This window comes from Mustela erminea, chromosome 4, assembly GCF_009829155.1.
Source record: "Mustela erminea isolate mMusErm1 chromosome 4, mMusErm1.Pri, whole genome shotgun sequence".
Classification (NCBI taxonomy): Eukaryota; Metazoa; Chordata; class Mammalia; order Carnivora; family Mustelidae; genus Mustela; species Mustela erminea.
This window is the reverse complement of record NC_045617.1, coordinates 124,016,410-124,042,806: the sequence shown is the minus strand read 5'-3', so window position 1 is coordinate 124,042,806 and position 26,397 is coordinate 124,016,410. Positions and strand designations below refer to the sequence as shown.

General features: G+C 42.0%; 2 protein-coding genes across 15 annotated transcripts in view; both read right to left on the bottom strand.

Annotated features, from left to right (window-relative positions):
* The window catches only part of LOC116589042 (conserved oligomeric Golgi complex subunit 2-like), a 28,031-nt gene extending 8,084 nt beyond the window's left edge, over positions 1 to 19,947 (bottom strand). For 5 of the 14 annotated variants that reach the window (XR_004285145.1, XM_032340912.1, XM_032340908.1 and 2 more), the window contains exons 1-2: positions 7,996 to 8,429; positions 6,245 to 6,372 (exon numbers count right to left, since the gene is read on the bottom strand). Coding sequence is in view for 9 of the 14 variants with exons in the window: in XM_032340912.1 (XP_032196803.1) it covers positions 6,245 to 6,372; positions 7,996 to 8,361 (494 nt within the window). In the remaining 5 variants the exon portion in view is untranslated. Of the gene's footprint in view, positions 1 to 6,244; positions 6,373 to 7,228; positions 7,970 to 7,995; positions 8,430 to 8,985; positions 9,135 to 9,217; positions 10,302 to 11,591; positions 11,696 to 13,277; positions 13,351 to 19,710 lie in introns of those variants that run through there. The other 9 variants (XM_032340914.1, XM_032340916.1, XM_032340915.1 and 6 more) reach the window with 9 other exon arrangements.
* LOC116589044 (40S ribosomal protein S15a-like) lies at positions 2,034 to 2,785 on the bottom strand. The gene is given in 2 exon segments (XM_032340918.1): positions 2,034 to 2,442; positions 2,444 to 2,785. Coding segments are annotated over 2 exon segments (516 nt in total). The 5' UTR covers positions 2,593 to 2,785; the 3' UTR covers positions 2,034 to 2,075.
* Positions 19,948 to 26,397: the final 6,450 nt, after the last annotated feature.

Here is a 26,397-nt window from a genome sequence, read left to right as displayed (position 1 = left end):
TATGTTGTTAGATGTATACCTGCTTATACCTTTTACATCTTCTTTCCAAACTCTGCCTTTAAAAATGTCCCTCTTCATCTTAGTACCTATAACTTTAGACCCAACTTGTCTGCGATGAATTTTGCCATTCCGGCTTTCTCTTTTGCATGGTATCTCCTCACCTGATACATTCTCAATCCCTTTTGCATTTTAAGTATGTTTCTTGAACAGCGTGGATCTGTAACCCCCTGATAGGCGCTTTAATAGAAAAAGTCAGTCTGTACACATTTAAATTAATGATAAACAGTCATGATTTTATTCCTCCCATCTTATTTTGTTTGTTTTTATTTTCCCCATTTTTGATGTTTTTAATCAAGTTCATTCTTTTTCTACTTGATAAATATAGAAGTTCTTTGCATTTTTCGATGACAGCTTAATTGAGATATAATTCACAGGCCATACCACTCACCATCTAATGTGGACAATTTAATGGCTTTCACTATAGTTAACTATACTATACTGAACTACCTACACATTTTCATCATCCTCAAAAGAAAACTTTAGCCATCACCACCAGTCTTAGGCAACCGCTAATCTACTTTCGGTCTCTGTAGATTTAGCTATTCTGGAAATTCCATATAAATCAAATTATGCAATATGTGGTCTTCTGTGACTGACTTCTCTCAATCAGCAGAATGTTTTCAAGGCTCCTCTGTGTCGTGGCACATATCAAAATTCTATTCCTTTTCAAGGCTGAATAATATTCCACTGGCTGGATGGATCACATTTTATTTATCTGTTCATCAGTTGATGAACATCTGGGTTGTTCTCACCTTTTTGCTATTACGAATAAACCCTAAACCTTCATGCACAAGTTTTTGTGTGGGCATAGTTTTTTTTCTTGGCTCTATACACAGGAGTGATATTGGTGTGTCATATGGCAACTCTGTGTTCTGCATTTTGAGGAGCTACTAAACCATTTCTAATGTGGCTGCGCCATTTTCCAAGCCCACCAGCAATTTACAGGTTCCAGCTCTTCACATCCTTCCAACACCTGCTTTTGGGTTTTTTGATAGTAGCCATCCACGTGGGTGGGAGGTGGTATCTCACCATGGTTTTGATTTGCATTTCCCGAATGATTAGTGATGTTGAGCATATTTTCACGTGCTTATTGTCCCATATATTTTATATATACCTTATATGTATCTTTAAATATATATTATATATTTCATATTTTATTTATATTTAAATACATATTTAAGAATGTAAATATATATTTAAATAAATATGTTTATATAAATATATGATAATGTAAAATATATTTATATATACATTTATATATTAATGTATACATTTGAATATTGGAGAAATGTATATTCAAGTTCTTTGCTCATTTTTTTTAAAGATTTTATTTATTTATTTGAGAGAGATTTATTGAGAGAGATCACAAGCAGGCAGAGAGGCAGGCAGAGAGAGAGGAAGAAGCAGGCTCCCTGCTGAGCAGAGAGCCCAATGCGGGGCTCCATCCCAGGACTCCGAGTTCATGACCTGAGCCGAAGGCAGCAGCTTAACCCGCTGAGCCACCCAGGCGCCCCTCTTTGCTCATTTCTTAACTGGGTTGTCTTTTTATTTGAGTTGTAAGAATTCTTCACACAGTCTGAATGCATGTTCCTTATATATGACCTGCAAATATTTTCTCCCATTTAGTGGCTTGTCTTTTGACTTTGTCAATGGGGTCCTTGGAAGCACAAAACTGGGACATTTTGGTTGAGTCCCATTTATTTGTTTATTATTATTTTTTTAAGTTGCTTGTACTTTGGTGTTATGGCTGAGGAGCCGTTGTTAGATTCAAGACCACTAACATTTACCTTTGTGTTTTCTTCTGAAAACTTTATCATTTTATTTTTATTTTTATTTTTATTTTTTAAAAGATTTTATTTATTCATTTGAGAAAGAGACAATGAGAGAGAGCATGAGCGAGGAGAAGGTCAGAGGGAGAAGCAGACTCCCTGTGGAGCTGGGAGCCTGATGCAGGACTCGATCCGGGAACTCCGGGATCATGACCTGAGCAGAAGGCAGCCGTCCAACCAACTGAGCTACCCAGGCATCCCGAACTTTATCATTTTAATGCTTACATTTATGTCTTTGATGCATTTTGGGTTATTTTCTCTGTATGGTGTGAGGCAGGACTCCTGTTTCATTATTTGCATGTGGATGCTTGGGAGTAAAATACTGTTCTTACCCCCATTGAATTGTTTGGCACCCTTGTCAAACATTAGTTGACTGTAATTTATTTTCCTTTTTTTTTTTTCCCATTGAGGCATTTCACGTGTCATGTATATAATATTTCTAGGAAAAAGGAATCCCAGGATTTTCCCTCCTGCCTGGATTCTTCCTTCTTCATGGTGCATGATGCCAGAAGAATTTTTCCATGCAGTGAAACCAAACTGAGGGGATGGAAATATTCTGCCACTTTTCTAGATCTTTCAGTTATACAAGTCTAGGGCTGGTCATGCCACACTTGTTTAACTTGCCCGTGAGGTTCACAGCAGTTTTCCCAGCTCTGTGGTCATCAATAATTTCAAATTTGCCAATGTACTCATGCTTCGTCATCACAGTGAGGAAAAGGGACGATGACTTTTGGTGCAGGCCCTCCTAAGAACCTGGCCTTCGCCTCCCCTTTCAGCAGTGTTAATGTTCTTGAGGGCATCTGTGGGACATTTGTTCACACTGTTACTGCGGCACGGAAAGATGGCAGAAAAAGCTTTTTTCCCTTTTATTAATATTTGGTCTTGTTCTCCTTCCCTTTCTCATAACCGAATGCGTATTTCCCCTCCGTCATTTGAAAACTGCAAACTGTTCCCCAGCTGTTTTCCCCAGAACGAGACCTTGTGTATCAAGAATCCTTATTTCACGGTTATTATACACAATCTTAAAGATTTCTGACTGTCCTCTTGTTTTACACATGCATACACACGGAGCACTAAAAACGGACTTTATCTGAATGGCTAAATGTTGGCCAAGACAGAAGCCAGTTGTAGTGGGAACTTCTAGGAGAAAGATATAGTCTGAAGTTTTTGTTCTTTAAAAAGAGCCTTCATGGGGCACCTGGGTGGCTCAGTGGGCTAAAGCCTCTTGCCTTCAGCCCAGGTCATGATCCCAGGGTCCTGGGATCAAGCCCTGCATTGGGTTCTCTGTTCAGTGGGGAGCCTGCTTCCCCCTCTCTCTGCCTGCCTCTCTGCCTACTTGTGATCTCTGTCTTTCAAATAAATAAAATCTTAAAAAAAAAAGGCCTTCATATTTTATTAAAAATTTTAGGTGTCCGAATTCAAAAGGTTAACAATATAGTACAAGAATAATAATAATAATAATATATCATCTAATAATAATATAATAATAATTTCTCCTGCATAGTCACTGCTGCACACTAGTAAAATGAGATGTTTCTTTTCTTTTCTTTTTTAAAGATTTTATTTATTTTATTTATTTGACAGACAGAGATCACAAGTAGGCAGAGAGGCAGGCAGAGAGAGAAGGAGGGAAGTGGGCTCCCTGCTGAGCAAAGAGCCCGACGTGGGGCTCGATCCCAAGAGCCTGAGATGACCTGAGCCAGAGGCAGAAGCTTAACCCACCCAGGCGCCCCGAGATGTTTATTTTCATTTGGGATTATGGAGGGGCAAGGTGTTTTTGGCTCTCCTGCTGAAGTAGGGACTCCTGTAAGTATTGTCTCTACCTTTTTCCCTAATAGTAGCTCTGGAAGATGAAGACGTCCCTCCATCTCCCAGACATGAGGGTTTGACCAGGACATGGGATGGTATAAGCTCATTGACATGAGCTTCCCCTCTGCTTATTCTTTCTCATGAACTAAGCCCTAGTTTATTGGTCACAGTCGTTCTCCAAGTATTTTCAGGAGTAAACTTCAGGTGTTGCCCTTACTCTAACTTTTCTTTCTGAGATTTCTGACTGCAATCGCTACTTCCTGCAGTCACTCGAGGAGAAACGAGGCATGTGGCAGCGCAACAGTGTGTTTTTCTTTCAAGATGACAGAATCACTCTTGATTTCTGTACGCATCTCGGATTTTCATATACGAACATGGATTTTGGTGTCTACCCTGAGGAGATGATACGTACGGTGTGAAGCACACTTGTATTCTCATGACACGTCACCTGGGTTACCCAGAACTTTCTGGGCCCGGCAGAAAGGCAGAAACCCAGGTGAATTCCTCATTGTTCCAGCAGGCTGTCAGCCCTCAAAGGCCTTCTGGATGTGTTTGTGCATCGCAGTGTCTGCTGTGTAAGATACAGAAAGAGCACAGTAGTTCAGGGGGAAAATATTTAGGAACACATTTTCCAGGAGGAACCAGGATTCAGTTTGGGTGACTCTTGACCATTTTTCATCTTCTGACGACTGAAAGTGGTAGTTAGTCTACAGTCATGGTTTTAACATGCATTTCGAATGTAATGTTAGTTTCCATCAACATAAAACTATAAGAACTGTCTTCCTAAAGGGCATTCGTGTAAGGCCCGTTATTTTCCAGCTTGATTAATGAAAACAAAATTTTTCTGTAATGCTTTCTTCCTACTCTGTATTAGTTTTCAGGACTGGATTGAAAGTGATTTATTGTGGATAGGGTTATACCTGCTCGTGGAATTTTTTTCTGTTCCTGGGTTTTTAAAGGTGGCAGAGTTGACTTTCTGATTTTAATTCATCTTCACTAGATGAAGAATTCACAAATAGGACTTTTTCTTGAAATAACCATAGCCTGGGGGCGCTTGGGTGGCTCAGGTCATGATCTCAGGGTCCTGGGATCGAGTCCCACATCGGGCTCCCTGCTCAGTGGGGAGCCTGCTTCACTCTTTGCCTCCCCCTCTGCTTATGCTTTCTCTAATAAGTAAATAAATAAATAACCTAAAAAAAAAAGAAGTTGTATTTGACTGGAGCTTCATGTGGAGTGACAGATCAACAGAAAGACAAAGGGATATGAGACAGGAAGCAATGAAGGAAAACACAGAGGCGCACAGTATAGACAGATGTTCCTCGGCTTATGACGGCCTCGGCTTCTAATAAACCCATTGTTCAGCTGGAAATCTCTTTAGTTGAAAATGCATGGAAAACACCTAAGCGACTGAACATCAGAGCTTAGCCCCGCCAACCTTAAATGTGTTGAGAACACTTACAGTATTGCACAGTTGGGCAAAATCCTCTAACACAAAGCCTATTTCACAATAAAGTGTCTGGCATCTCATGTAACTTACTGAACACTGCACTGAAAGCCAGAACAGGACGGTTCAAGTGTGTTGGTTGCTGACCCTCGTGATCACGTGGTTTGCCTGGGGGCTGTGCTCGCTGCCCCTGCCCAGCATTACAAAAGAGGACCCTACTGTAGATCGCCAGGCCAGGAAAAGATCCAAACTAAATGCATATCACTTCTGCACTACTATAAAAAGTCAAAAAACCATAAACTGAATCAATGTGAAGTCAGGGATCTTCTGTACCAGGTGTGTTAGGGAAGGTCAAGCGCTCCTGTCTGGCCAGGAACCATAGTGGTATGGGGGAAAGTTCCACAGTAGAAAGTTCTACAGCGGAGAACCACTAGGACTCAAGCACCAAGGGTCACAGGTTGCGCCAGGAAGACTGGATGCTTCTCTGTGGGCGATGAGAAGCCACGAGCGACTCAGGAAGGCTGCAGAGCTCTGGGCAGGTGGGACAGCTGAGGGCTGCAATGAAGAGGGACAGGTGGAGCTGGGAGACCAGGTGGGGAGAGCCCGCTACCCTCGAACAAAAGGCGACAAAGGTCTGGACTGGGATGACGGAGATGGTGGAAGGTAATGGGATATTCATGAAACAGAACTGGAAAGCCATGGAAATGAAATAAGAGAGGGAGGGAAAACCGAACATGACTTTAATTGCCATCAGTATAAAACGTGTTGAATTAAACTGAATTGGTATTTCTAGACCGATGATGACATCACAATAATGGACGGAAACCAATTTTGATTTTGAACCTGGTTAAGGAGAAAGTATAGACAAGAGAAAAGCAGAGGCTCTGGAGTCACACAAATGTCACCGTTGAGATTCGTCCCCACTCTTCATTCCCTTCCCTGTAAACCCAGGCAAGCGACACCTGCCTCACAGCACTGGTAACAAATAGGGAAGAGCACATGTTCCTGGGTCAGACAGGACAGCCAGGGATCAGCGGCACATGAGGAGGTGACAGGTGGTCACTAAACTGAGCGCAGGCGCATGCACAGCAGTTTACGTCACCTTAAGATGGCTCCTCCTGTGACCTCTCGAAGAAGGCGGCAGTGGTGAGGAACGAACTCCAGAAGCTTATTAGCATACATGATCTTCAGGCCGTCTGGATGAGACTCAACGATCTGCTCTACAATCACCTAGCAGAAGGAAGAGCGTTTTATTTATTTATTTATTTGTTTGTTTGTTTTTTAAAGCACCTAAAAGAGAAGTATGAACTATACACTACAGAGAAAAGAATCGAGTAAACCTTAAAAATGCACTTCGTCCTTCCTCCTCCCCACTCAGTATGCTTTCTAAACAGGAGGTAAGTAACAACGGCACAAAAATCTAGGTCCCGGGATTTGGGAATACTGCTCCAACCCTGGGGGACACAGAGGCTGAGGGACAGAGACTGGCCTGAAGCTAAAACATCACACACACTCATCTGCTTCCCTTCTGAGCTTAAAAGCGAAATACTGTATCTGCAGACAACAGCTCTGTACCATCTTCACCCTGGCCTTATCCTCTACCGTCTCCAGAACAGGGAAAGGGCTGAGATGGAAAGTGATGGAAGAAAACACATCTTATTTTGCTTTAGTATTTTATTTTTTTTTGGTGAGGCTGAGTTGCAGGAGGTGAATGACAAGCATACAAACGTGGCTACAGTTCATTTAACGACACGGAAACGTAAGGTACTTCCCTAATTTAGCATATTAGATTCAGTTCAATGAAAAGGGCATAAATTAAATAACTAAAATATTTTCATTTGGTGACAAAGAATAATGTGATCTTTTTCACCCCCACAGAGAGAGCTATGAACTATAATAGGATACATACAAAGAATTGACAGATCATTTACTTTTAGTAGTCCTAATGAAGCTGAGAAGATTACTGAAATTAATCCTTCAATTTCACTTCTATCACTGGGATACTGTCCCGTTTTAAAACTGGAAGCCTTTCATCCTGAAGTCATGGTGGGTAGCTTTATACTTACCAGACAAAAAGAACACTCACACTGGCAGGTGACTGGAAGAAAGCCCTCAAATGCTGAGACTGGCTTCATGACTTCTGTCAGCCTGAACTAGATGAAACCGATGCTCTCTATGTGGGAAGCTGCTGATTGCTGGCGGCCTCACACGGTGCAGCCCATACTCCGGCCGCTCAGAGGCAGGATACACTGACTCCCTGTATTTAACTGTATCCTCATAGGTCAAGAACACTGGGTAACCAAGTTCCGGACTTAAGGTACTACCCTGCTAACTCGCCCTTAAAAGCCCTTTATCTTTGAATATTCCTTCCCTCCCACCTTCCTAGCCTGGCAAACTCCCCCATGGTCTTCAAGACTTAGGCCACATCAATTCTGCGAAGACACCTCCCCTCACGGACTTTCCCTGCACACAGAGCTATCTTCCAGCTCCTCCAGTGGGCACGGGCGCCTTGGTGGGGTCACGCTTTTCGGCAACTTCATTAACGTGTAACTTATGGAAATGGAAATTGACCTGAAAATGTTCTGATCCATACCTTCTTCCTAGGCAAGTCCCTCACCCCTACTAAATTAAGATGATCCCTGAGCTATGGCATCACTGGAAGAGACCAGAGCGCATGCCTGATTCCTGCCATGCTGATGGGCACCAAGCGGGACCAACCTTTTCTTATAACCAGAAGAGCAGGAACTAGGAGCATCTTCAAGGAAGAGCCCTGAGCTCTCTCGCACCCAGTCAAGAAATGAAGCCGGAGTAGATGCTCTGTGTTTGCAGAATGAGGTGCATGGGGGCACAAACCTCATCCATGTACGGTTTCACCAGTACTTGACCGACTAACGCCTCTTCGTCCCGTGTCTTGTCAATTGTAGCGTAGGTCCAGAGGCAGTGCCGTATGATGTCCACCTTGGAAGTCTGAAGCCCTTCTAGCAGCAGGCCTCCCAGGGACTGCTGCAGCATGGCCGTAATGCCGGCTATATGCTGCAAGAACAGAGAGACCAGGAAAGAAGGTCCAGGCACAACAGTTTCTAAAAGCTCAAATATATGTGTATAATTTATATACATATGTGTTATATATATAAAGCGAGCCTCTAATTCTACCAGAATATTTGTAAGATTAAAATCCCAACATTTCCTAGAGAATAACAATGAATCTCTTCTCCCCATGATTGCTTTCTTTCTTTTTTTTTAAAGGTTTTTATTTATTTATTTGTCGAGAGAGAGCACAAGCACACAAGGAGGCACAGGCAGAAAGAGAAGCCGGCTTCCTGCCAAGCAAGGAACCCAAGGTGGGACTCGATCCCAGGACTCTGGGATCATGACCTAAGTCAGAGGCAGTGGCTTAACTGACTGAGCCACTGAGGCATCCCCTCCCTATGATTTCTTTGAAAGTAAGTCAGCTTCATCAAAGTGAAGTTTAGACAATTACTGAACGACAAAATGTTATTTGCCTCTTAAGCTACGGAGTAAATCTGACAAACGTGCATTTAAACCCAGTCAAAGGCTTTGGATAAATGAACTCTGACTACATCATATGATGTGTCAAGTTACATGAAATTCAGAATTAATTTTACTTGCATAGTTTGGAGACTACGCTTGTGTCTTTACACAAAATCTATCTAGTGTGACATAATGGAAGCAGGGTCCCAAGCAGGAAACACTGAAAAAAAAAATTCAAAGCTAGCTTCAAAATCCTGTAGAGTAGCAATTATCAGGGGGCAATGCTAGGTCAAACCACAATCATCCAGGAAATTCGCAAACAGCACATTGAAAATCAAAACCAACACTTACTGGTCTTACTTTGTCCAGAAGAGGCATGCCTTTGCTCTGAACAGCATGAAATTGTAACTGGTTAAATTCTGTGGCAATTCTCTCCAAAATCTGTCTAGTCCAGAGAGGGCTAGTAGAGACAATTAAAGAAGTGTAATTCCCAAAGTTAATTTCTGAGCGACCACATCACCTGGTCAGCAATGCCGACTTTGGCGCCCCCTGTGCTCTTTCTTCACAGTGTGTTCCCAGCCACAACCTGCCACCCCCACTGCCCCCATGCCTTACAGCGCTCAGGCACCTGCACCTGCACGCCATCAATTTTCAGGACAAACTGTCTGTGCAGCAGGCCCCAGGTGAGAGGGGTGAGGAGCGGGGAGGTCGTAGAAGCCACCGACGCAGCCTGGCCTGGGCCACAGGGCCCAGGCAAGGGGATGGAGCTACTTTAAGTCAGTGTGGGTACAACTGCATGTTTCCACCACGTTCCTCGGGCTCTCCCATTCGTGCCCTTCTTCTCCCTTCTTCTCCCATTCTCTAACCCCCTCCTCTCTCTTGCCCTGTCCTACCGTTCATACCCGAATCCCCCTCTTCTTCTCCGCCTGCCTCATTCTCCCTCCCCAGTACCAACTACTGCTGTCTCCTCAATCAGCTAAAACTGACCACCTAGCAGCAACCTGGGAAATCCCTCAGAGCAGCGGACTCCAAGTTTACATTTACCCAAAGGCAGAAAGAGCAAGCTCAGTGCTCTGGAAGCTGGTGAGAAATCACTCACAGTGCATCTGCCATCAAGTGGACTGGATACACTTCCCTCTTGCCCCCCACATTAGAAAGCATCAACCCCATTCAAAAGGAAGCCAAACAGTGAAAGAAAAAAAAAAAAACACAACAAAGGCCCCAAAGCCCCTGCTGGGCTCTATGAGGCATCCCACATCTGAGGATGGGCAGTCAGGTAGTGAGGAAACACACTATAAGGAAACCCAAAATGTCTGGAGACCCACCGCGGTGTGCCCCGTCCCAGAGCACCAGAACTGGTGTGGGGGGAAGGCAAGCGCTCCGCAAGCCTAATCCCCTCTACTGACTGATCCCATGCGCATTTCCTATTTATCCTTATCTCAGCGTTTCTGGGCCTGGCGAGCATGATGGATTTGCCGTGCGCTAACGCTGCTCTGGCTTTCCTGACTCTAGAGCTCAGAGCTGCTCTTCTGGAGAAAAAAGTCCTCCAAGGTAATTCTGAGCAAGAAAGCGCACAATGTCTTTTTATCAAGGACAGCGTTGCAAAGGGACAGGATTGTAGACACAGAGCTCACTGAGGTGTTTCTATCCGAGCAGCAACAGCAAAGACGGGAAGAACACTGGAGGGCCAGCTCCCCAGGGGCTGAACGTGGACATGGCTGGAGGGGCTGCAAGCGCTGCCAAGGGCAGCAACGAAGCAGAGCTGCTGGAGACACACGGGCTGCAGAAGGGCCGCGTACCGACTGTCTGCTAAGTGTGGACGAACGGGGGCAGAAGCACGAGTGCAACGGGCTAGAGACACAAGCACAGTGGGGGCTGACCACTTAGTTGAATGCCTTGATGTGAAAGGGGGCAAAGACCTAGGACCAGAGAATCGCTTCCTTTGGGATGTGTCTGTTCTTAATCTCCATCATGAGACATGTGGAGCATATGGTCTCTCAAGTTCCTTCCAAATCTAAAACCTTAATTCCTAAAATTTAGAAATGTAACACCGCCTGCAGGGGGAGAGACTGTTAGCCTCACACAACAGAGCACGCAGGGCACCAGGCGACCTTGACGCAGGCAGCCCAGCTGGTATGTGCAGGACCAGCCCGGGCTACTCCCACTGCACCACTGTGTGTCTCACGGCGCTGACAGGACCTAACTACTCATTTTCTGAGTCACTCATCTACCCTGGCTGATTGAAAATTCACACCAGGAAGGGAATAAGACATAACAAAGAGAGCCATCATCTTTTTCCTATTTCATAAGCTTTTTCTTTCCTGTTTGTAAATTTCAACTGGATGTGTCCTATACTGTTTCATAAAAATATAATGCTGGTGCAAAATACATCAATGGTAATACTCTGGGCATGTCTAGGAAAAAAAATGAGATGGAGAAAAACCAAGATGAATGGTAGGTATGCCTTAAAGATCAACAGGACTTTGCTAGTCCTCAGGGAAGGTGATTCCAAATATACTTTCCACTGCAAGCATAATGACAAGTTGGAACTTTGGTCTATAACCAAAGGGTTTATAAGAACGTGTTGTAGATTTCACCATTTCTTTTTTTTTAATTTATTTATTTGACAGACAGAGATCACAAGTAGGCAGAGAGGCAGGCACAGAGAGAGGAGGAAGCAGGCTACCCGCTGAGCAGAGAGCCCGATGTGGGGCTCAATCCCAGGACCCTGGGATCATGACCTGAGCCGAAGGCAGAGGCTTTAACCCAGTGAGCCACCCAGGCGCCCCTAGATTTTGCCATTTCATGCTCTCCACTCTCCTGGAGCTACATTCTAGCCATAAACCTGGATTTTCTTCTTGTTCAGAAATGAAATCTAGCTAAGCCGTCCCCGCCGAATTAGACTGGATGTGAAGTACTAATTTATGTGCTACTTAGTTTAAAAAAAAAATGCTTACCTGCTTGCTTCTAGTGCAGAGATTTCTTTAGAACTTTGTGAATTTAAGACTTTTTCAATCTTTTCAACTGATCAAATAACTTGTATAAGCCTCAACACACACATCTATAAAAATAAAAATTAAGCAAACAAAAAACGTCACCATCTTTACTCTTAATCATCTTTATTTCCCATGCTAAATGCAGGAAAATATAAGACCAAAAGTTAACTTCAAATATATAGGGCATGCTATATTTTGAATATTTCTATGAAACACAGAATTCTCAAGAATGCAAATCTTAGTTCTAGAATAAGCATACTTCCATATTCTATTGCAAGTTTATAGAGAAAAAAAAAACCCTATACTTTGCTTTCTCATATTCTATACTCTTATTTCTTCTTTTCCCCATCCTGAATCTTTCTATGGGCATTTCTTTCCTATTTTTTAAAAAAGATTTGTTTATTTGAGAGAGAGAGAGAGAGACTGCATGTGCACGTGCAGGGGAGGGGCAGAGGGAGAGAGATAATCTCGAGCAGACATCCTGCTGAGCACAGAGCTCAATGCGGGGCTCAATCTCATGACCCTGAGATCATGACCTGAGCCAAAATCAAGAGTCGGACGTTTAAACAACTGAGCCACCAGGCGCCCCTCCATTTGTTTTCTTATGGCCCTTTATTCATGTTTTAACTTTGGCTTCCGATCGTACTGACCCTCTCAGTTTACATGTGCATATACCTATATGCCCAAGCACCAAATCATTAAAGACCTTTTACACTACAAATATTATCAAAGAGGTTGAGGGACATTATGAAAACTCTCATCCTTAAAGAACAAAAAAAATACAAAGTCATCCATTCAATAAATAGTTACTGAACACCCATGGGAGCTTGACATTCATTCCGATGGGGGGGTGGGGGAGGAGGGGGACATGAGAAAATAAAGCAAGAAATACACCCTGCTCTCACAAAGCTTACTGTTTTGTCTGGAAGCGCACGACAAGCATTATTTGGACAAAAGCTGTGAGGAGATCCAGAGGCGAATTAAACAGAAGGTCCCTCAAACAGGCTTCTCCCCACTGAGATTTTAACAAATATGCTAATAATACACATAGAAAACATTGTACAGAGCAGCAGGCGAGAGTCAGAAGCCCAGACTCCCAATGCCCGCTGTGCCCCTACATCGTTATGATCATGAATGACATCGGGGACACTTGAAACTGGAGATAGCACTAAGGGGCACATTCCCGGGGTGAGCCCTCAGATGTACAGAGCCGTTGCCTGTCTCACAAACCTGAAACTAAGCCAACACCGCATGCTAACTACTGGGAATCGAAAAAATTAAAGTGAACACCAGAACATAAAGAACACAGGATCAGAAAATAACAACAAACCTGCGGCAGAATCCTGAGTTTGCTTTGGAAAGCCCAATTCTCCCATAGTCTCTAATATAGGCCTATTTTCTTTACAGGGCCACTGACAATTTATAAAGTCATTAACTGTCAAGCGCTGCACCGACAACAGTTATCACTGTTTCTTGTTCTGGAAAAAGTGGTGGATCTTGAGATCGTGTGGGTACCTCTAAAATTCTGTCTTATTATTTCAGGCAGATAACGTGACATAAAAAAGCTGAATAGTGCTGACAAGTTTGCGGAGACAAGAGGAGAGGACTTCAACTGGCATGTAGCATAAGAAATCTACTGGAGGGTACCTTTTTCTTCCTTATATCCTCTTGTTTACACATTCGTTCATCTACTGCCCGAATTCCTTCACTGACAGATGACCTGAGACTTTTTTTTTTTAATTTTTTATTTCTTATAAACATATGGTTTTATCCCCAGGGGTACAGGTCTGTGAATCACCAGGTTTACACACTTCACAGCACTCACCAAAGCACATACCCTCCCCAATGTCCATAATCCCACCCTTTCTCCCAAACCCCCTCCCCCAAGCAACCCTCAGTTTGTTTTGTGAGATTAAGAGTCACTTATGGTTTGTCTCCCTCCCAATCCCATCTTGTTTCATTTATTCTTCTCCTAACCACTTGAGCCCCCATGTTGCATCACCACTTCCTCATATCAGGGAGATCATATGATAGTTGTCTTTCTCTGCTTGACTTATTTCGCTAAGCATGATACGCTCTAGTTCCATCCATGTTGTCGCAAATGGCAAGATTTCATTTCTTTTGATGGCTGCATAGTATTCCATTGTGTATATATACCACATCTTCTTGATCCATTCATCTGTTGATGGACATCTAGGTTCTTTCCATAGTATGGCTATTGTGGACATTGCTGCTATAAACATTCGGGTGCACGTGCCCCTTTGGATCACTACGTTTGTATCTTTAGGGTAAATACCCAATAGTGCAATTGCTGGGTCATAGGGCAGTTCTATTTTCAACATTTTGAGGAACCTCCATGCTGTTTTCCAGAGTGGCTGCACCAGCTTGCATTCCCACCAACAGTGTAGGAGAGTTCCCCTTTCTCCGCATCCTCGCCAGCATCTGTCATTTCCTGACTTGTTGATTTTAGCCATTCTGACTGGTGTGAGGTGATATCTCATTGCGGTTTTGATTTGTATTTCCCTGATGCCGAGTGATATGGAGCACTTTTTCATGTGTCTGTTGGCCATCTGGATGTCTTCTTTGCAGAAATGTCTGTTCATGTCCTCTGCCCAATTCTTGATTGGATTATTTGTTCTTTGGGTGTTGAGTTTGCTAAGTTCATTATAGATTCTGGACACTAGTCCTTTATCTGATATGTCGTTTGCAAATATCTTCTCCCATTCTGTCAGTTGTCTTGATTTTGTTAACTGTTTCCTTTGCTGTGCAAAAGCTTTTGATCTTGATGAAATCCCAATAGTTCATTTTTGCCCTTGCTTCCCTTGCCTTTGGCGTTGTTCCTAGGAAGATGTTGCTACGGCTGAGGTCGAAGAGGTTGCTGCCTGTGTTCTCCTCAAGGATTTTGATGGATTCCTTTCGCACATTGAGGTCCTTCATCCATTTTGAGTCTATTTTCGTGTGTGGTGTAAGGAAATGGTCCAATTTCATTTTTCTGCATGTGGCTGTCCAATTTTCCCAGCACCATTTATTGAAGAGGCTGTCTTTTTTCCATTGGACATTCTTTCCTGCTTTGTCGAAGATTAGTTGACTGTAGAGTTGAGGGTCTATTTCTGGGCTCTCTATTCTGTTCCATTGATCTATGTGTCTGTTTTTGTGCCAGTACCATGCTGTCTTGATGATGACAGCTTTGTAATAGAGCTTGAAGTCCGGAATTGTGATGCCACCAACGTTGGCTTTCTTTTTCAATATCCTTTTGGCTATTCGAGGTCTTTTCTGGTTCCATATAAATTTTAGAATGATTTGTTCCATTTCTTTGAAAAAGATGGATGGTACTTTGATAGGAATTGCATTAAATGTGTAGATTGCTTTAGGTAGCATAGACATTTTCACAATATTTATTCTTCCAATCCAGGAGCATGGAACATTTTTCCATTTCTTTGTGTCTTCCTCAATTTCTTTCATGAGTACTTTATAGTTTTCTGAGTATAGATTCTGGGCCTCTTTGGTTAGGTTTACTCCTAGGTATCTTATGGTTTTGGGTGCAATTGTAAATGGGATTGACTCCTTAATTTCTCTTTCTTCTGTCTTGCTGTTGGTGTAGAGAAAGGCAACTGATTTCTGTGCACTGATTTATATCCTGACACTTTACTGAATTCCTGTATAAGTTCTAGCAGTTTTGGAGTGGAGTCTTTTGGCTTTTCCACATATAGTATCATATCATCTGCGAAGAGTGATAATTTGACTTCTTTGCCGATTTGGATGCCTTTAATTTCCTTTTGTTGTCTGATTGCTGAGGCTAGGACTTCTAGTACTATGTTGAATAGCAGTGGTGATAATGGACATCCCTGCCGTGTTCCTGACCTTAGCGGAAAAGTTTTCAGTTTTTCTCCATTGAGAATGATATTTGCGGTGGGTTTTTCATAGATGGCTTTGATGATATTAAGGTATGTGCCCTCTATCCCTACACTTTGAAGAGTTTTGATCAGGAAGGGATGTTGTACTTTGTCAAATGCTTTTTCAGCATCTATTGAGAATATCATATGGTTCTTGTTCTTTCTTTTATTGATGTGTTGTATCACATTGACTGATTTGCGGATGTTGAACCAACTTGCAGCCCTGGAATACATCCCACTTGGTCGTGGTGAATAATCCTTTTAATGTACTGTTGAATCCTATTGGCTAGTATTTTGGTGAGTATTTTCGCATCTGTGTTCATCAAGGATATTGGTCTATAGCTCTCTTTTTTGATGGGATCCTTGTCTGGTTTGGGGATCAAGGTGATGCTGGCCTCATCAAATGAGTTTGGAAGTTTTCCTTCCATTTCTATTTTTTGGAACAGTTTCAGGAGAATAGGAATTAGTTCTTCTTTAAATGTTTGGTAGAATTCCCCCGGGAAGCCGTCTGGCCCTGGGCTTTTGTTTGTTTGGAGATTTTTAATGACTGTTTCAATCTCCTTACTGGTTATGGGTCTGTTCAGGCTTTCTATTTCTTCCTGGTTCAGTTGTGGTAGTTTATATGTTTCTAGGAATGCATCCATTTCTTCCAGATTGTCAAATTTATTGGCGTAGAGTTGCTCATAGTATGTTCTTATAATAGTTTGTATTTCTTTGGTGTTAGTTGTGATCTCTCCTCTTTCATTCATGATTTTATTTATTTGGGTCCTTTCTCTTTTCTTTTTGATAAGTCAGGCCAGGGGTTTATCAATTTTATTAATTCTTTCAAAGAACCAGCTCCTAGTTTCGTTGATTTGCTCTATTGTTTTTTTGGTTTCTATTTCATTGATTTCTGCTCTGATCGTTATGATTTCTCTTCTCCTGCTGGGCTTAGGATTTCTTCTTGTTCTTTCTCCAGCTCCTTTAGGTGTAGGGTTAGGTTGTGTACCTGAGACCTTTCTTGTTTCTTGAGAAACGCTTGTACCGCTATATATTTTCCTCTCAGGACTGCCTTTGTTGTGTCCCACAGATTTTGAACCATTGCATTTTCATTATCATTTGTTTCCATGATTTTTTTTCAATTCTTCTTTAATTTCCCGGTTGACCCATTCATTCTTTAGAAGGATGCTGTTTAGTCTCCATGTATTTGGGTTCTTTCCAAACTTCCTTTTGTGGTCGATTTCTAGCTTTAGAGCATTGTGGTCTGAAAATATGCAGGGAATGATCCCAATCTTTTGATACCGGTTGAGTCCTGATTTAGGACCGAGGATGTGATCTATTCTGGAGAATGTTCCATGTGCACTAGAGAAGAATGTGTATTCTGTTGCTTTGGGATGAAATGTTCTGAATATATCTGTGATGTCCATCTGGTCCAGTGTGTCATTTAAGGCCTTTATTTCCTTGCTGATCTTTTGCTTGGATGATCTGTCCATTTCAGTGATGGGAGTGTTAAAGTCCCCTACTATTATTGTATTAGTGTTTATGTGTTTCTTTGATTTTGTTATTAATTGGTTTATATAGTTGGCTGCTCCCACGTTGGGGGCATAGATTTTTTAAATTGTTAGATCTTCTTGTTGGACAGACCCTTTGAGTATGATATAGTGTCCTTCCTCATCTCTTATTATAGTCTTTGGCTTAAAATCTAATTGATCTGATATAAGCATTGCCACTCCTGCTTTCTTCTGATGTCCATTAGCATGGTAAGTTCTTTTCCACCCCCTCACTTTAAATCTGGAGGTGTCTTCGGGCTTAAAATGAGTTTCTTGGAGGCAACATATAGATGGGTTTTGTTTTTTTATCCATTCTGATAGCCTGTGTCTTTTGACAGGGGCATTTAGCCCATTAACATTCAGGGTAACTATTGAGAGATATGAATTTAGTGCCATTGTGCTGCCTGTAAGGTGACTGTTACTGTATATGGTCTCTGTTCCTTTCTGATCTACCACTTGTAGGCTCTCTCTTTGCTTAGAGGACCCATTTCAATATTTCCTGTAGAGCTGGTTTGGTGTTTGCAAATTCTTTCAGTTTTTGTTTGTCCTGGAAGCTTTTAATCTCTCCTTCTATTTTCAATGATAGCCTGGCTGGATATAGTATTCTTGGCTGCATGTTTTTCTCGTTTAGTGCTCTGAAAATATCATGCCAGCTCTTTCTGGCCTGCCAGGTCTCTGTGGATAAGTCAGCTGCCAATCTAATATTTTTACCATTGTATGTTACAGACTTCTTTTCCTGGGCTGCTTTCAGGATTTTCTCTTTGTCACTGAGACTTGTAAATTTTACTATTAGGTGATGGGCTGTGGGCCTATTCTTATTGATTTTGAGGGGCGTTCTCTGAACCTCCTGAATTTTGATGCTCGTTCCCTTTGCCATATTGGGGAAATTCTCCCCAATAATTCTCTCCAGTATACCTTCTGCTCCCCTCTCCCTTTCTTCTTCTTCTGGAATCCCAATTATTCTAATGTTGTTTCATCTTATGGTGTCACTTATCTCTCGAATCCTCCCCTCGTGGTCCAGTAGCTGTTTGTCCCTCTTTTGCTCAGCTTCTTTATTCTCTGTCATTTGGTCTTCTATATCACTAATTCTTTCTTCTGCCTCATTTATCCTGGCAGTGAGAGCCTCCATTTTTGATTGCACCTCATTAATAGCTTTTTTGATTTCAACTTGGTTAGATTTTAGTTCTTTTATTTCTCCAGAAAGGGCTTTTATATCTCTCGAGAGGGTTTCTCTAATATCTTCCATGCCTTTTTCGAGCCCGGCTAGAACCTTGAGAATTGTCATTCTGAACTCTAGATCTGACATATTACCAATGTCTGTATTGATTAGGTCCCTAGCCTTCGGTACTGCCTCTTGTTCTTTTTTTTTGATTTGAATTTTTCTGTCTTGTCATTTTGTCCAGATAAGAGTATATGAAGGAGCAAGTAAAATACTAAAAGGGTGGCAACAACCCCAGGAAAATATGCTTTAACCAAATTAGAAGAGATCCCAAATCGTGAGGGGGGAGAAAGGGGATAGAAAGAGGTTCAAAAAGGGAGAAAGAAAAAAAAAAGAAAAAAAGAAAAGAATTAAGAAAACACAAATAAGAACAATATAAAAAAGAAAAATATATATATTAGATAAACTGGTTATAAAACGTTAAAAAAGGAAAAGGTAAAAGTTAAAAAAAATATTTTACCAGAAGGTGAGAAAAAAAACAAAAAATGAAAAAGAAAAAAATTAAATTAACTGCAAGACTAAAAAAAATTACAGGGAAAAAGCCATGAGTTCCGTGCTTTGCTTTCTCCTCCTCTGGAATTCTGCTGCTCTCCTTGTTATTGAAACCGCACTCCTTGGTAGGTGAACTTGGTCTTGGCTGGATTTCTTGATGATCTTCTGGGGGAGGGGCCTGTTGTAGTGATTCTCAAGTGTCTTTGCCCCAGGCGGAATTGCACCGCCCTTACCAGAGGCCGGGGTGAGTAATCCGCTCAGGTTTGCTTTCAGGAGCTTTTGTTCCCTGAGCGCTTTCTGTAGAGTTCTGGAGGACGGGAATACAAATGGCGGCCTCCTGGTCTCGCCCGGAGGAGCCGAGAGCCCAGGGCCCCACTCCTCAGTGCGCCCTCAGAGAACAGCGCCCAGTTACTCCCATCTGCCAGACCTCCGGCCACGCTCCGAGCTCACCGAGCCTGCGACCGGTTCAAGGTAACACCGAGCTGTGAGCTTACTGTCAGCTCTGTCTCTGTAGCCGGCTTTCCCGTTCCAATATCTGCAAGCTCTACGACACTCAGACACTCCCGATCCTTCTGTGACCCTGCGGGACCGAGGCCACGCTGACCCCACGTGGGTTTTGCCCCGGTTTAGTCTCTGGAGCAATGTCCCTCAGCAGAACAGACTTTTAAAAGTCCTGATTTTGTGCGCCGTTGCTCCGCCACTTGCCGGGAGCCGGCCCCTCCCCCCGGGGTCTATCTTCCCGTCTCTTTGGATTCACTTCTCTGCCGGTCCTACCTTTCAGAAAGTGGTTGTTTTTCTGTTTCCAGAATTGCTGTTCTTCTTCTCTTCGATCTGCCGATGGATTTTCAGGTGTTTACAATCTTTAGATAAGCTATCTAGCTGATCTCCTGCTAGCTGAAGTAGTCTCAGCCTGCTACTTCTCCGCCATCTTGATTCCTCCCCCTGACCTGAGACTCTTTAAAAGAATAATAAAGAAAACGTATTACAGACATTGTTTTGTCACATTATCAAGTTCCTACATCTCATTCAATTCTACAGAACTTAATACCTGTGCACCAGTACTGTGCAGATATTGACAAAAAAAAAACATGATATATCAGACACAGTTACTGTTGAGGGGACTCATGATCTGGGGGCATAATGGCATGAAGGCAGGGTCGCATGGCCTGAAGAAGAATGACACATATACAGTGAACGTTATGGGGATGAGGGGGCTTAGAATGGAGAACAGATACTATGAAGCCAAGTACAGGAGAGTCTGGAAATGCGACGGGGCTCAAATCGGACTCTGAAAGCCATGTGTACACAGCTGCCGAGGTGGGGAGGGGATGGGGAGCAGATGTAAGTGCAGACACACTCAGCGGCAGGGTCAGACAGGCACACAGCCATGTGCACTGCAGGCTTCCTTCTGGAGAGAAGCAGAAATAGGAAGGGAGGGCCAACTTCACTGAGATGAGGTCTTTAGATTCTGCACATTTTGGAGAACAAGAGAATGTCAAAGCACTGATGCATGATGATGAAATGTGGATATGGAAATACCAGGAATCAAGAATGAAGAACACAGGGACGCCTGGGTGGATCAGTTGGTTAAGCAGCTGCCTTCGGCTCAGGTCATGATCCCAGCGTCCTGGGATCGAGTCCCACATCAGGTTCCTTGCTCCGCAGGGAGCCTGCTTCTCCCTCTGACTCTGCCTTCCACTCTGTCTGCCTGTGCTCGCTTTCGCTCACTCTCTCTCTGACAAATAAATAAATAAAATCTTTTAAAAAAATTTAAAAAAAAGAATGAAGAACAGAAGACCAGAAAAATAAACTGGTGAATTACACAGACACACCCTTTACATACACCACACCACCTTACATATAAAGGTGATAAATGCTATGGAGAAAATGAAAGCAGGAAAGAAGAGGAAACACAGTTCAAACAAAGGGAGGTCTGATTTTAAATAGTGTGGTCAGGAAAAATCACTGTGAGAAGTCTTTTCCTTTTTAGATTTTTTCCTTTTCTTTCCTTTTTCTTTCTTTCTTCCTTTCTTTTTTTTTCCCTTTTTGTTGCTCTTGTTTTGTGATTTTTTGTTTTTAAAATTTGAAGGTGGTCAAGCGCAACCCATGCTGGTGTTGGCCAGGAGTATTCCTGGCAGGAGAAATGATTGTAAAGATGGGCATGTGCCTCGTGTGCCAGAGGAATAACAGAGAAATCAGTGCGGCAGAATGAGTTCGTGGTGAGGAGCCCAGGAAAAAATGAGATCAGACAGTTAATAGAAGCCCAGCTCTTACTGGTCTGGAAGAAAGTTCTAAAGATTTTGGTTTTGGCTGAGAGAAGATAAGCTATCTAGTAGTAGGTTATCTAGCAAAGACTTTGAGAAGAATTATGTGATAAGATTTTTATTTTAAAATATCACTCTGGACCTTTTTATCTAATTTATAAAAAGCTGCGGAAGACTGGCCCACAGATCTTATAATGACAAGAAGATATTTCATCAGAAGGCAGAAAACACAAAGAATCATAAATGACCTAAATTTCTGAATGGGTGAGGCTGTTCTTAGGAGTCTAGAGACCCATGGATGCTTTATCACTGGTTCAGAGCTAGAAGGAACAATCATAAAAGAGGGAATTGAAAAAAAAGCCCACCTTCAAATGACACCATGAGGCCTGGTATGAGGAATGAGAGTGCCCAGATATCCTACCACAGAGTGAATCGACAACAATCAGCACTCCCCGCCCCCCTCACCCTGCCATGGGCCTTCCACTGCAGGCAGCAGTACAGAAAAGACTCAGGAATAAGTGATAAAGTCCATAGAATTTCTCCCAAAACATCCAAGACCATTGCTTGGTGCTGAGCAGCAGCCTAATGACGGGTTTTAAAATAACTATCGTAAATATATAATAAAACCAAGTGGAAAAAAATGTGATATATAGGATCAGATAAGGAGTCTCAGCAACTCAAGGGAAACTACAAAAAGTAAGTAATGGCAATTTTAGAATTTAAAAAATACATTAGAAATTAATAGTCATTTGGTAGATTTGACCATAATCCAGACACAACAAAGGAAAGGATCAGGAACTAACATATAAAGACCCAAATAGATTTTAAAGAACCAAACAGACCATCTGAGACTTGTAGGAGAGTATTAAATGGTCTAACATACTTGCAATTGAAGTCCTAGTAGGAGATGTGAGAGGGATAGAGATATAACGTTTTTTTGTTTTGTTTTGTTTTGTTTTAAATGATGAAGAAAATAAACCCACAGATCTAAGAACAGCAATAAACTCCAAACAGGAGAAATACTACTTAGACACATCAGAGACAAACTGTTGAAGACCTAAGATAAAATGAAAATCTATAAATCAACCAAGCAATTGGACACAAGACATTCAGGAAAACAAAAATAGAGATGTCTAGGGGCACCTGGGTGGCTTAGTTAAGTGTCTGCCTTCAGTTCAGGTCATGATCCCAGGGTCCTGAGATCAAGCCCCACATTGGGCTCCCTGCTCAGCAGGAAGCTTGCTTCTCCCTCTCCCACTCCCCATGCTTGTGTTTCCTCTCTTACTGGGACTCTCTGTCAAATAAACAAATAAATATAAAATCTTAAAAAAAAATATGTCTGTCTTCTACTCAGAAATAGTAGAAGCCCAAAGGCAGTGGCAGGGAATTTCACCTAAGGCAAGAAACATTCAATGGACATGTTTTCAAATTAAGGAGATATAAAATTATTTTATGGCAGACAAAGACCAAATAAATTAATTTTCAGGCTAAAGAAGGGAAATAATATGTACATGTGAATTAATGTGGATGAAACATATGACAAAATTCAAAATATATTATAATGAACAACTCTCCACAAATAAGGAATAGAGAGAAATCATTTTCATTTTCTGAAGAGTGTTTACAAAATTCTAATGATAGCCTACTCCTTAATGACAAAAGACTGAATGCTTTCTTTCTAAGACTAGGAACACAGTAATGATGCTTGCTCTCTTCATTTTCATTTGACACAGTACTGACATTTCCAGTCATTGCATTAAGGTAACAAAAATTAAAAGCCTACATATTAGAAAGGAAGAGGCAAATAACTACTTCTATTTATAGATGACTTCAATGTCTGTATGAAAAATCCAAAAGAATCTCTTAAAAACAAATCCTAGAATGAATACATGAGGTTGGTTAGGTCACAGCATCCAAGACCAATACACAAACATTAGATTCATTTCTATATACTAAGAATAAACATGTGAAAATCAAATTAAAAAACAAAATACCGTTTATAATCATTATACAAAAATGGAATAGCCAGGTACACCCTTAATAAAACATGTATAAGATACGCATGTTGAAAAATATGAAATGCTGTTAAAAGAAAGAAAAGGCCTAAATAAATGGAGAAACATTATGTTAATAGATTGAAAGACTCAACATTGTGCCAATTCACTCCAACATTATTTATAAGCTTAAAACAATTTCTACTAGGAGAGGAGGAGTCAAGAGGGCGGAGAAGTAGCAGGCTGAGACTACTTCAGCTAGCAGGAGATCAGCTAGATAGCTTATCTAAAGACTGCAAACACCTGAAAATCCATCGGCAGATGGAAGAGAAGAAGAACATCAATTCTGGAAACAGAAAAACAACCACTTTCTGAAAGGTAGGACTGGCGGAGAAGTGAATCCAAAGCGACAGGAAGATAGACCCCGGGGGGAGGGGCCGGCTCCCAGCAAGCGACGGAGCAACGGCGCACAAAATCAGGACTTTTAAAAGTCTGTTCCGCTGAGGGACATCGCTCCAGAGGCTAAACCGGGGTGAAGCCCACGCGGGGTCAGCGTGGCCTCAGGTCCCACAGGGTCACAGAAGGATCGGGGGTGTCTGAGTGTCACAGAGCTTGTGGGTATTGGAACGGGAAAGACGGCTACAGAGACAGAGCCGACAGTAAGCTCACAGCTCGGTGTTACCTTGAACCGGTCGCAGACTCGGTGAGCTCGGAGCGTGGCCGTAGGTCTGGCAGACGGGAGTAACTGGGCGCTGTTCTCTGAGGGCACACTGAGGAGTGGGGCCCTGGGCTCTCGGCTCCTCCAGGCCGGAGACCAGGAGGCCACCATTTGTATTCCCGTCCTCCAGAACTCTACAGAAAGCGCTCAGGGAACAAAAGCTCCTGAAAGCAAACCTGAGCGGATTACTCACCCCGGCCCCTGGTAAGGGCGGTGCAATTCCGCCTGGGGCAAAGACACTTGAGAATCACTACAACAGGCCCCTCCCCCAGAAGATGAACAAGAAATCCAGCCACTACCAAGTTCACCTACCAAGGAGTGCGGTTTCAATACCAAGGAGAGCAGCAGAATTCCAGAGGAGGAGAAAGCAAAGCACGGAACTCATGGCTTTTTCCCTGTGATTTTTTTTAGTCTTGCAGTTCTTTTAATTTTTTTCTTTTTCATTTTTTGTTTTTTTTCTCGCCTCCTGGTAAATTTTTTTTAACTTTTACCTTTTTCTTTTTTAACGTTTTTTAACTAGTTTATCCAATATATATTTTTTTCTTTTTTATATTGTTCTTATTTGTTTTCTTTTTTTTTTAATTCTTTTCTTTTTTCTTTTTTTTTCTTTCTTCCTTTTTGAAACTCTTTCTATCCCCTTTCTCCCCCCTCACGATTTGGGATCTCTTCTAATTTGGTTAAAGCATATTTTCCTGGGGTTGTTGCCACCCTTTTAGTATTTTACTTGCTCCTTCATATACTTTTATCTGGACAAAATGACAAGACGGAAAAATTCAACTCAAAAAAAAGAACAAGAGGCAGTACCGAAGGCTAGGGACCTAATCAATACAGACATTGGTAATATGTCAGATCTAGAGTTCAGAATGTCAATTCTCAAGGTTCTAGCCGGGCTCGAAAAAGGCATGGAAGATATTAGAGAAACCCTCTCGAGAGATATAAAAGCCCTTTCTGGAGAAATAAAAGAACTAAAATCTAACCAAGTTGAAATCAAAAAAGCTATTAATGAGGTGCAATCAAAAATGGAGGCTCTCACTGCCAGGATAAATGAGGCAGAAGAAAGAATTAGTGATATAGAAGACCAAATGACAGAGAATAAAGAAGCTGAGCAAAAGAGGGACAAACAGCTACTGGACCACGAGGGGAGGATTCGAGAGATAAGTGACACCATAAGATGAAACAACATTAGAATAATTGGGATTCCAGAAGAAGAAGAAAGGGAGAGGGGAGCAGAAGGTATACTGGAGAGAATTATTGGGGAGAATTTCCCCAATATGGCAAAGGGAACGAGCATCAAAATTCAGGAGGTTCAGAGAACGCCCCTCAAAATCAATAAGAATAGGCCCACAGCCCATCACCTAATAGTAAAATTTACAAGTCTCAGTGACAAAGAGAAAATCCTGAAAGCAGCCCGGGAAAAGAAGTCTGTAACATACAATGGTAAAAATATTAGATTGGCAGCTGACTTATCCACAGAGACCTGGCAGGCCAGAAAGAGCTGGCATGATATTTTCAGAGCACTAAACGAGAAAAACATGCAGCCAAGAATACTATATCCAGCCAGGCTATCATTGAAAATAGAAGGAGAGATTAAAAGCTTCCAGGACAAACAAAAACTGAAAGAATTTGCAAACACCAAACCAGCTCTACAGGAAATATTGAAAGGGGTCCTCTAAGCAAAGAGAGAGCCTACAAGTGGTAGATCAGAAAGGAACAGAGACCATATACAGTAACAGTCACCTTACAGGCAATACAATGGCACTAAATTCATATCTCTCAATAGTTACCCTGAATGTTAATGGGCTAAATGCCCCTGTCAAAAGACACAGGCTATCAGAATGGATAAAAAAACAAAACCCATCTATATGTTGCCTCCAAGAAACTCATTTTAAGCCCGAAGACACCTCCAGATTTAAAGTGAGGGGGTGGAAAAGAACTTACCATGCTAATGGACATCAGAAGAAAGCAGGAGTGGCAATGCTTATATCAGATCAATTAGATTTTAAGCCAAAGACTATAATAAGAGATGAGGAAGGACACTATATCATACTCAAAGGGTCTGTCCAACAAGAAGATCTAACAATTTAAAAAATCTATGCCCCCAACGTGGGAGCAGCCAACTATATAAACCAATTAATAACAAAATCAAAGAAACACATAAACACTAATACAATAATAGTAGGAGACTTTAACACTCCCATCACTGAAATGGACAGATCATCCAAGCAAAAGATCAGCAAGGAAATAAAGGCCTTAAATGACACACTGGACCAGATGGACATCACAGATATATTCAGAACATTTCATCCCAAAGCAACAGAATACACATTCTTCTCTAGTGCACATGGAACATTCTCCAGAATAGATCACATCCTCGGTCCTAAATCAGGACTCAACCGGTATCAAAAGATTGGGATCATTCCCTGCATATTTTCAGACCACAATGCTCTAAAGCTAGAAATCGACCACAAAAGGAAGTTTGGAAAGAACCCAAATACATGGAGACTAAACAGCATCCTTCTAAAGAATGAATGGGTCAACCGGGAAATTAAAGAAGAATTGAAAAAAAATCATGGAAACAAATGATAATGAAAATGCAATGGTTCAAAATCTGTGGGACACAACAAAGGCAGTCCTGAGAGGAAAATATATAGCGGTACA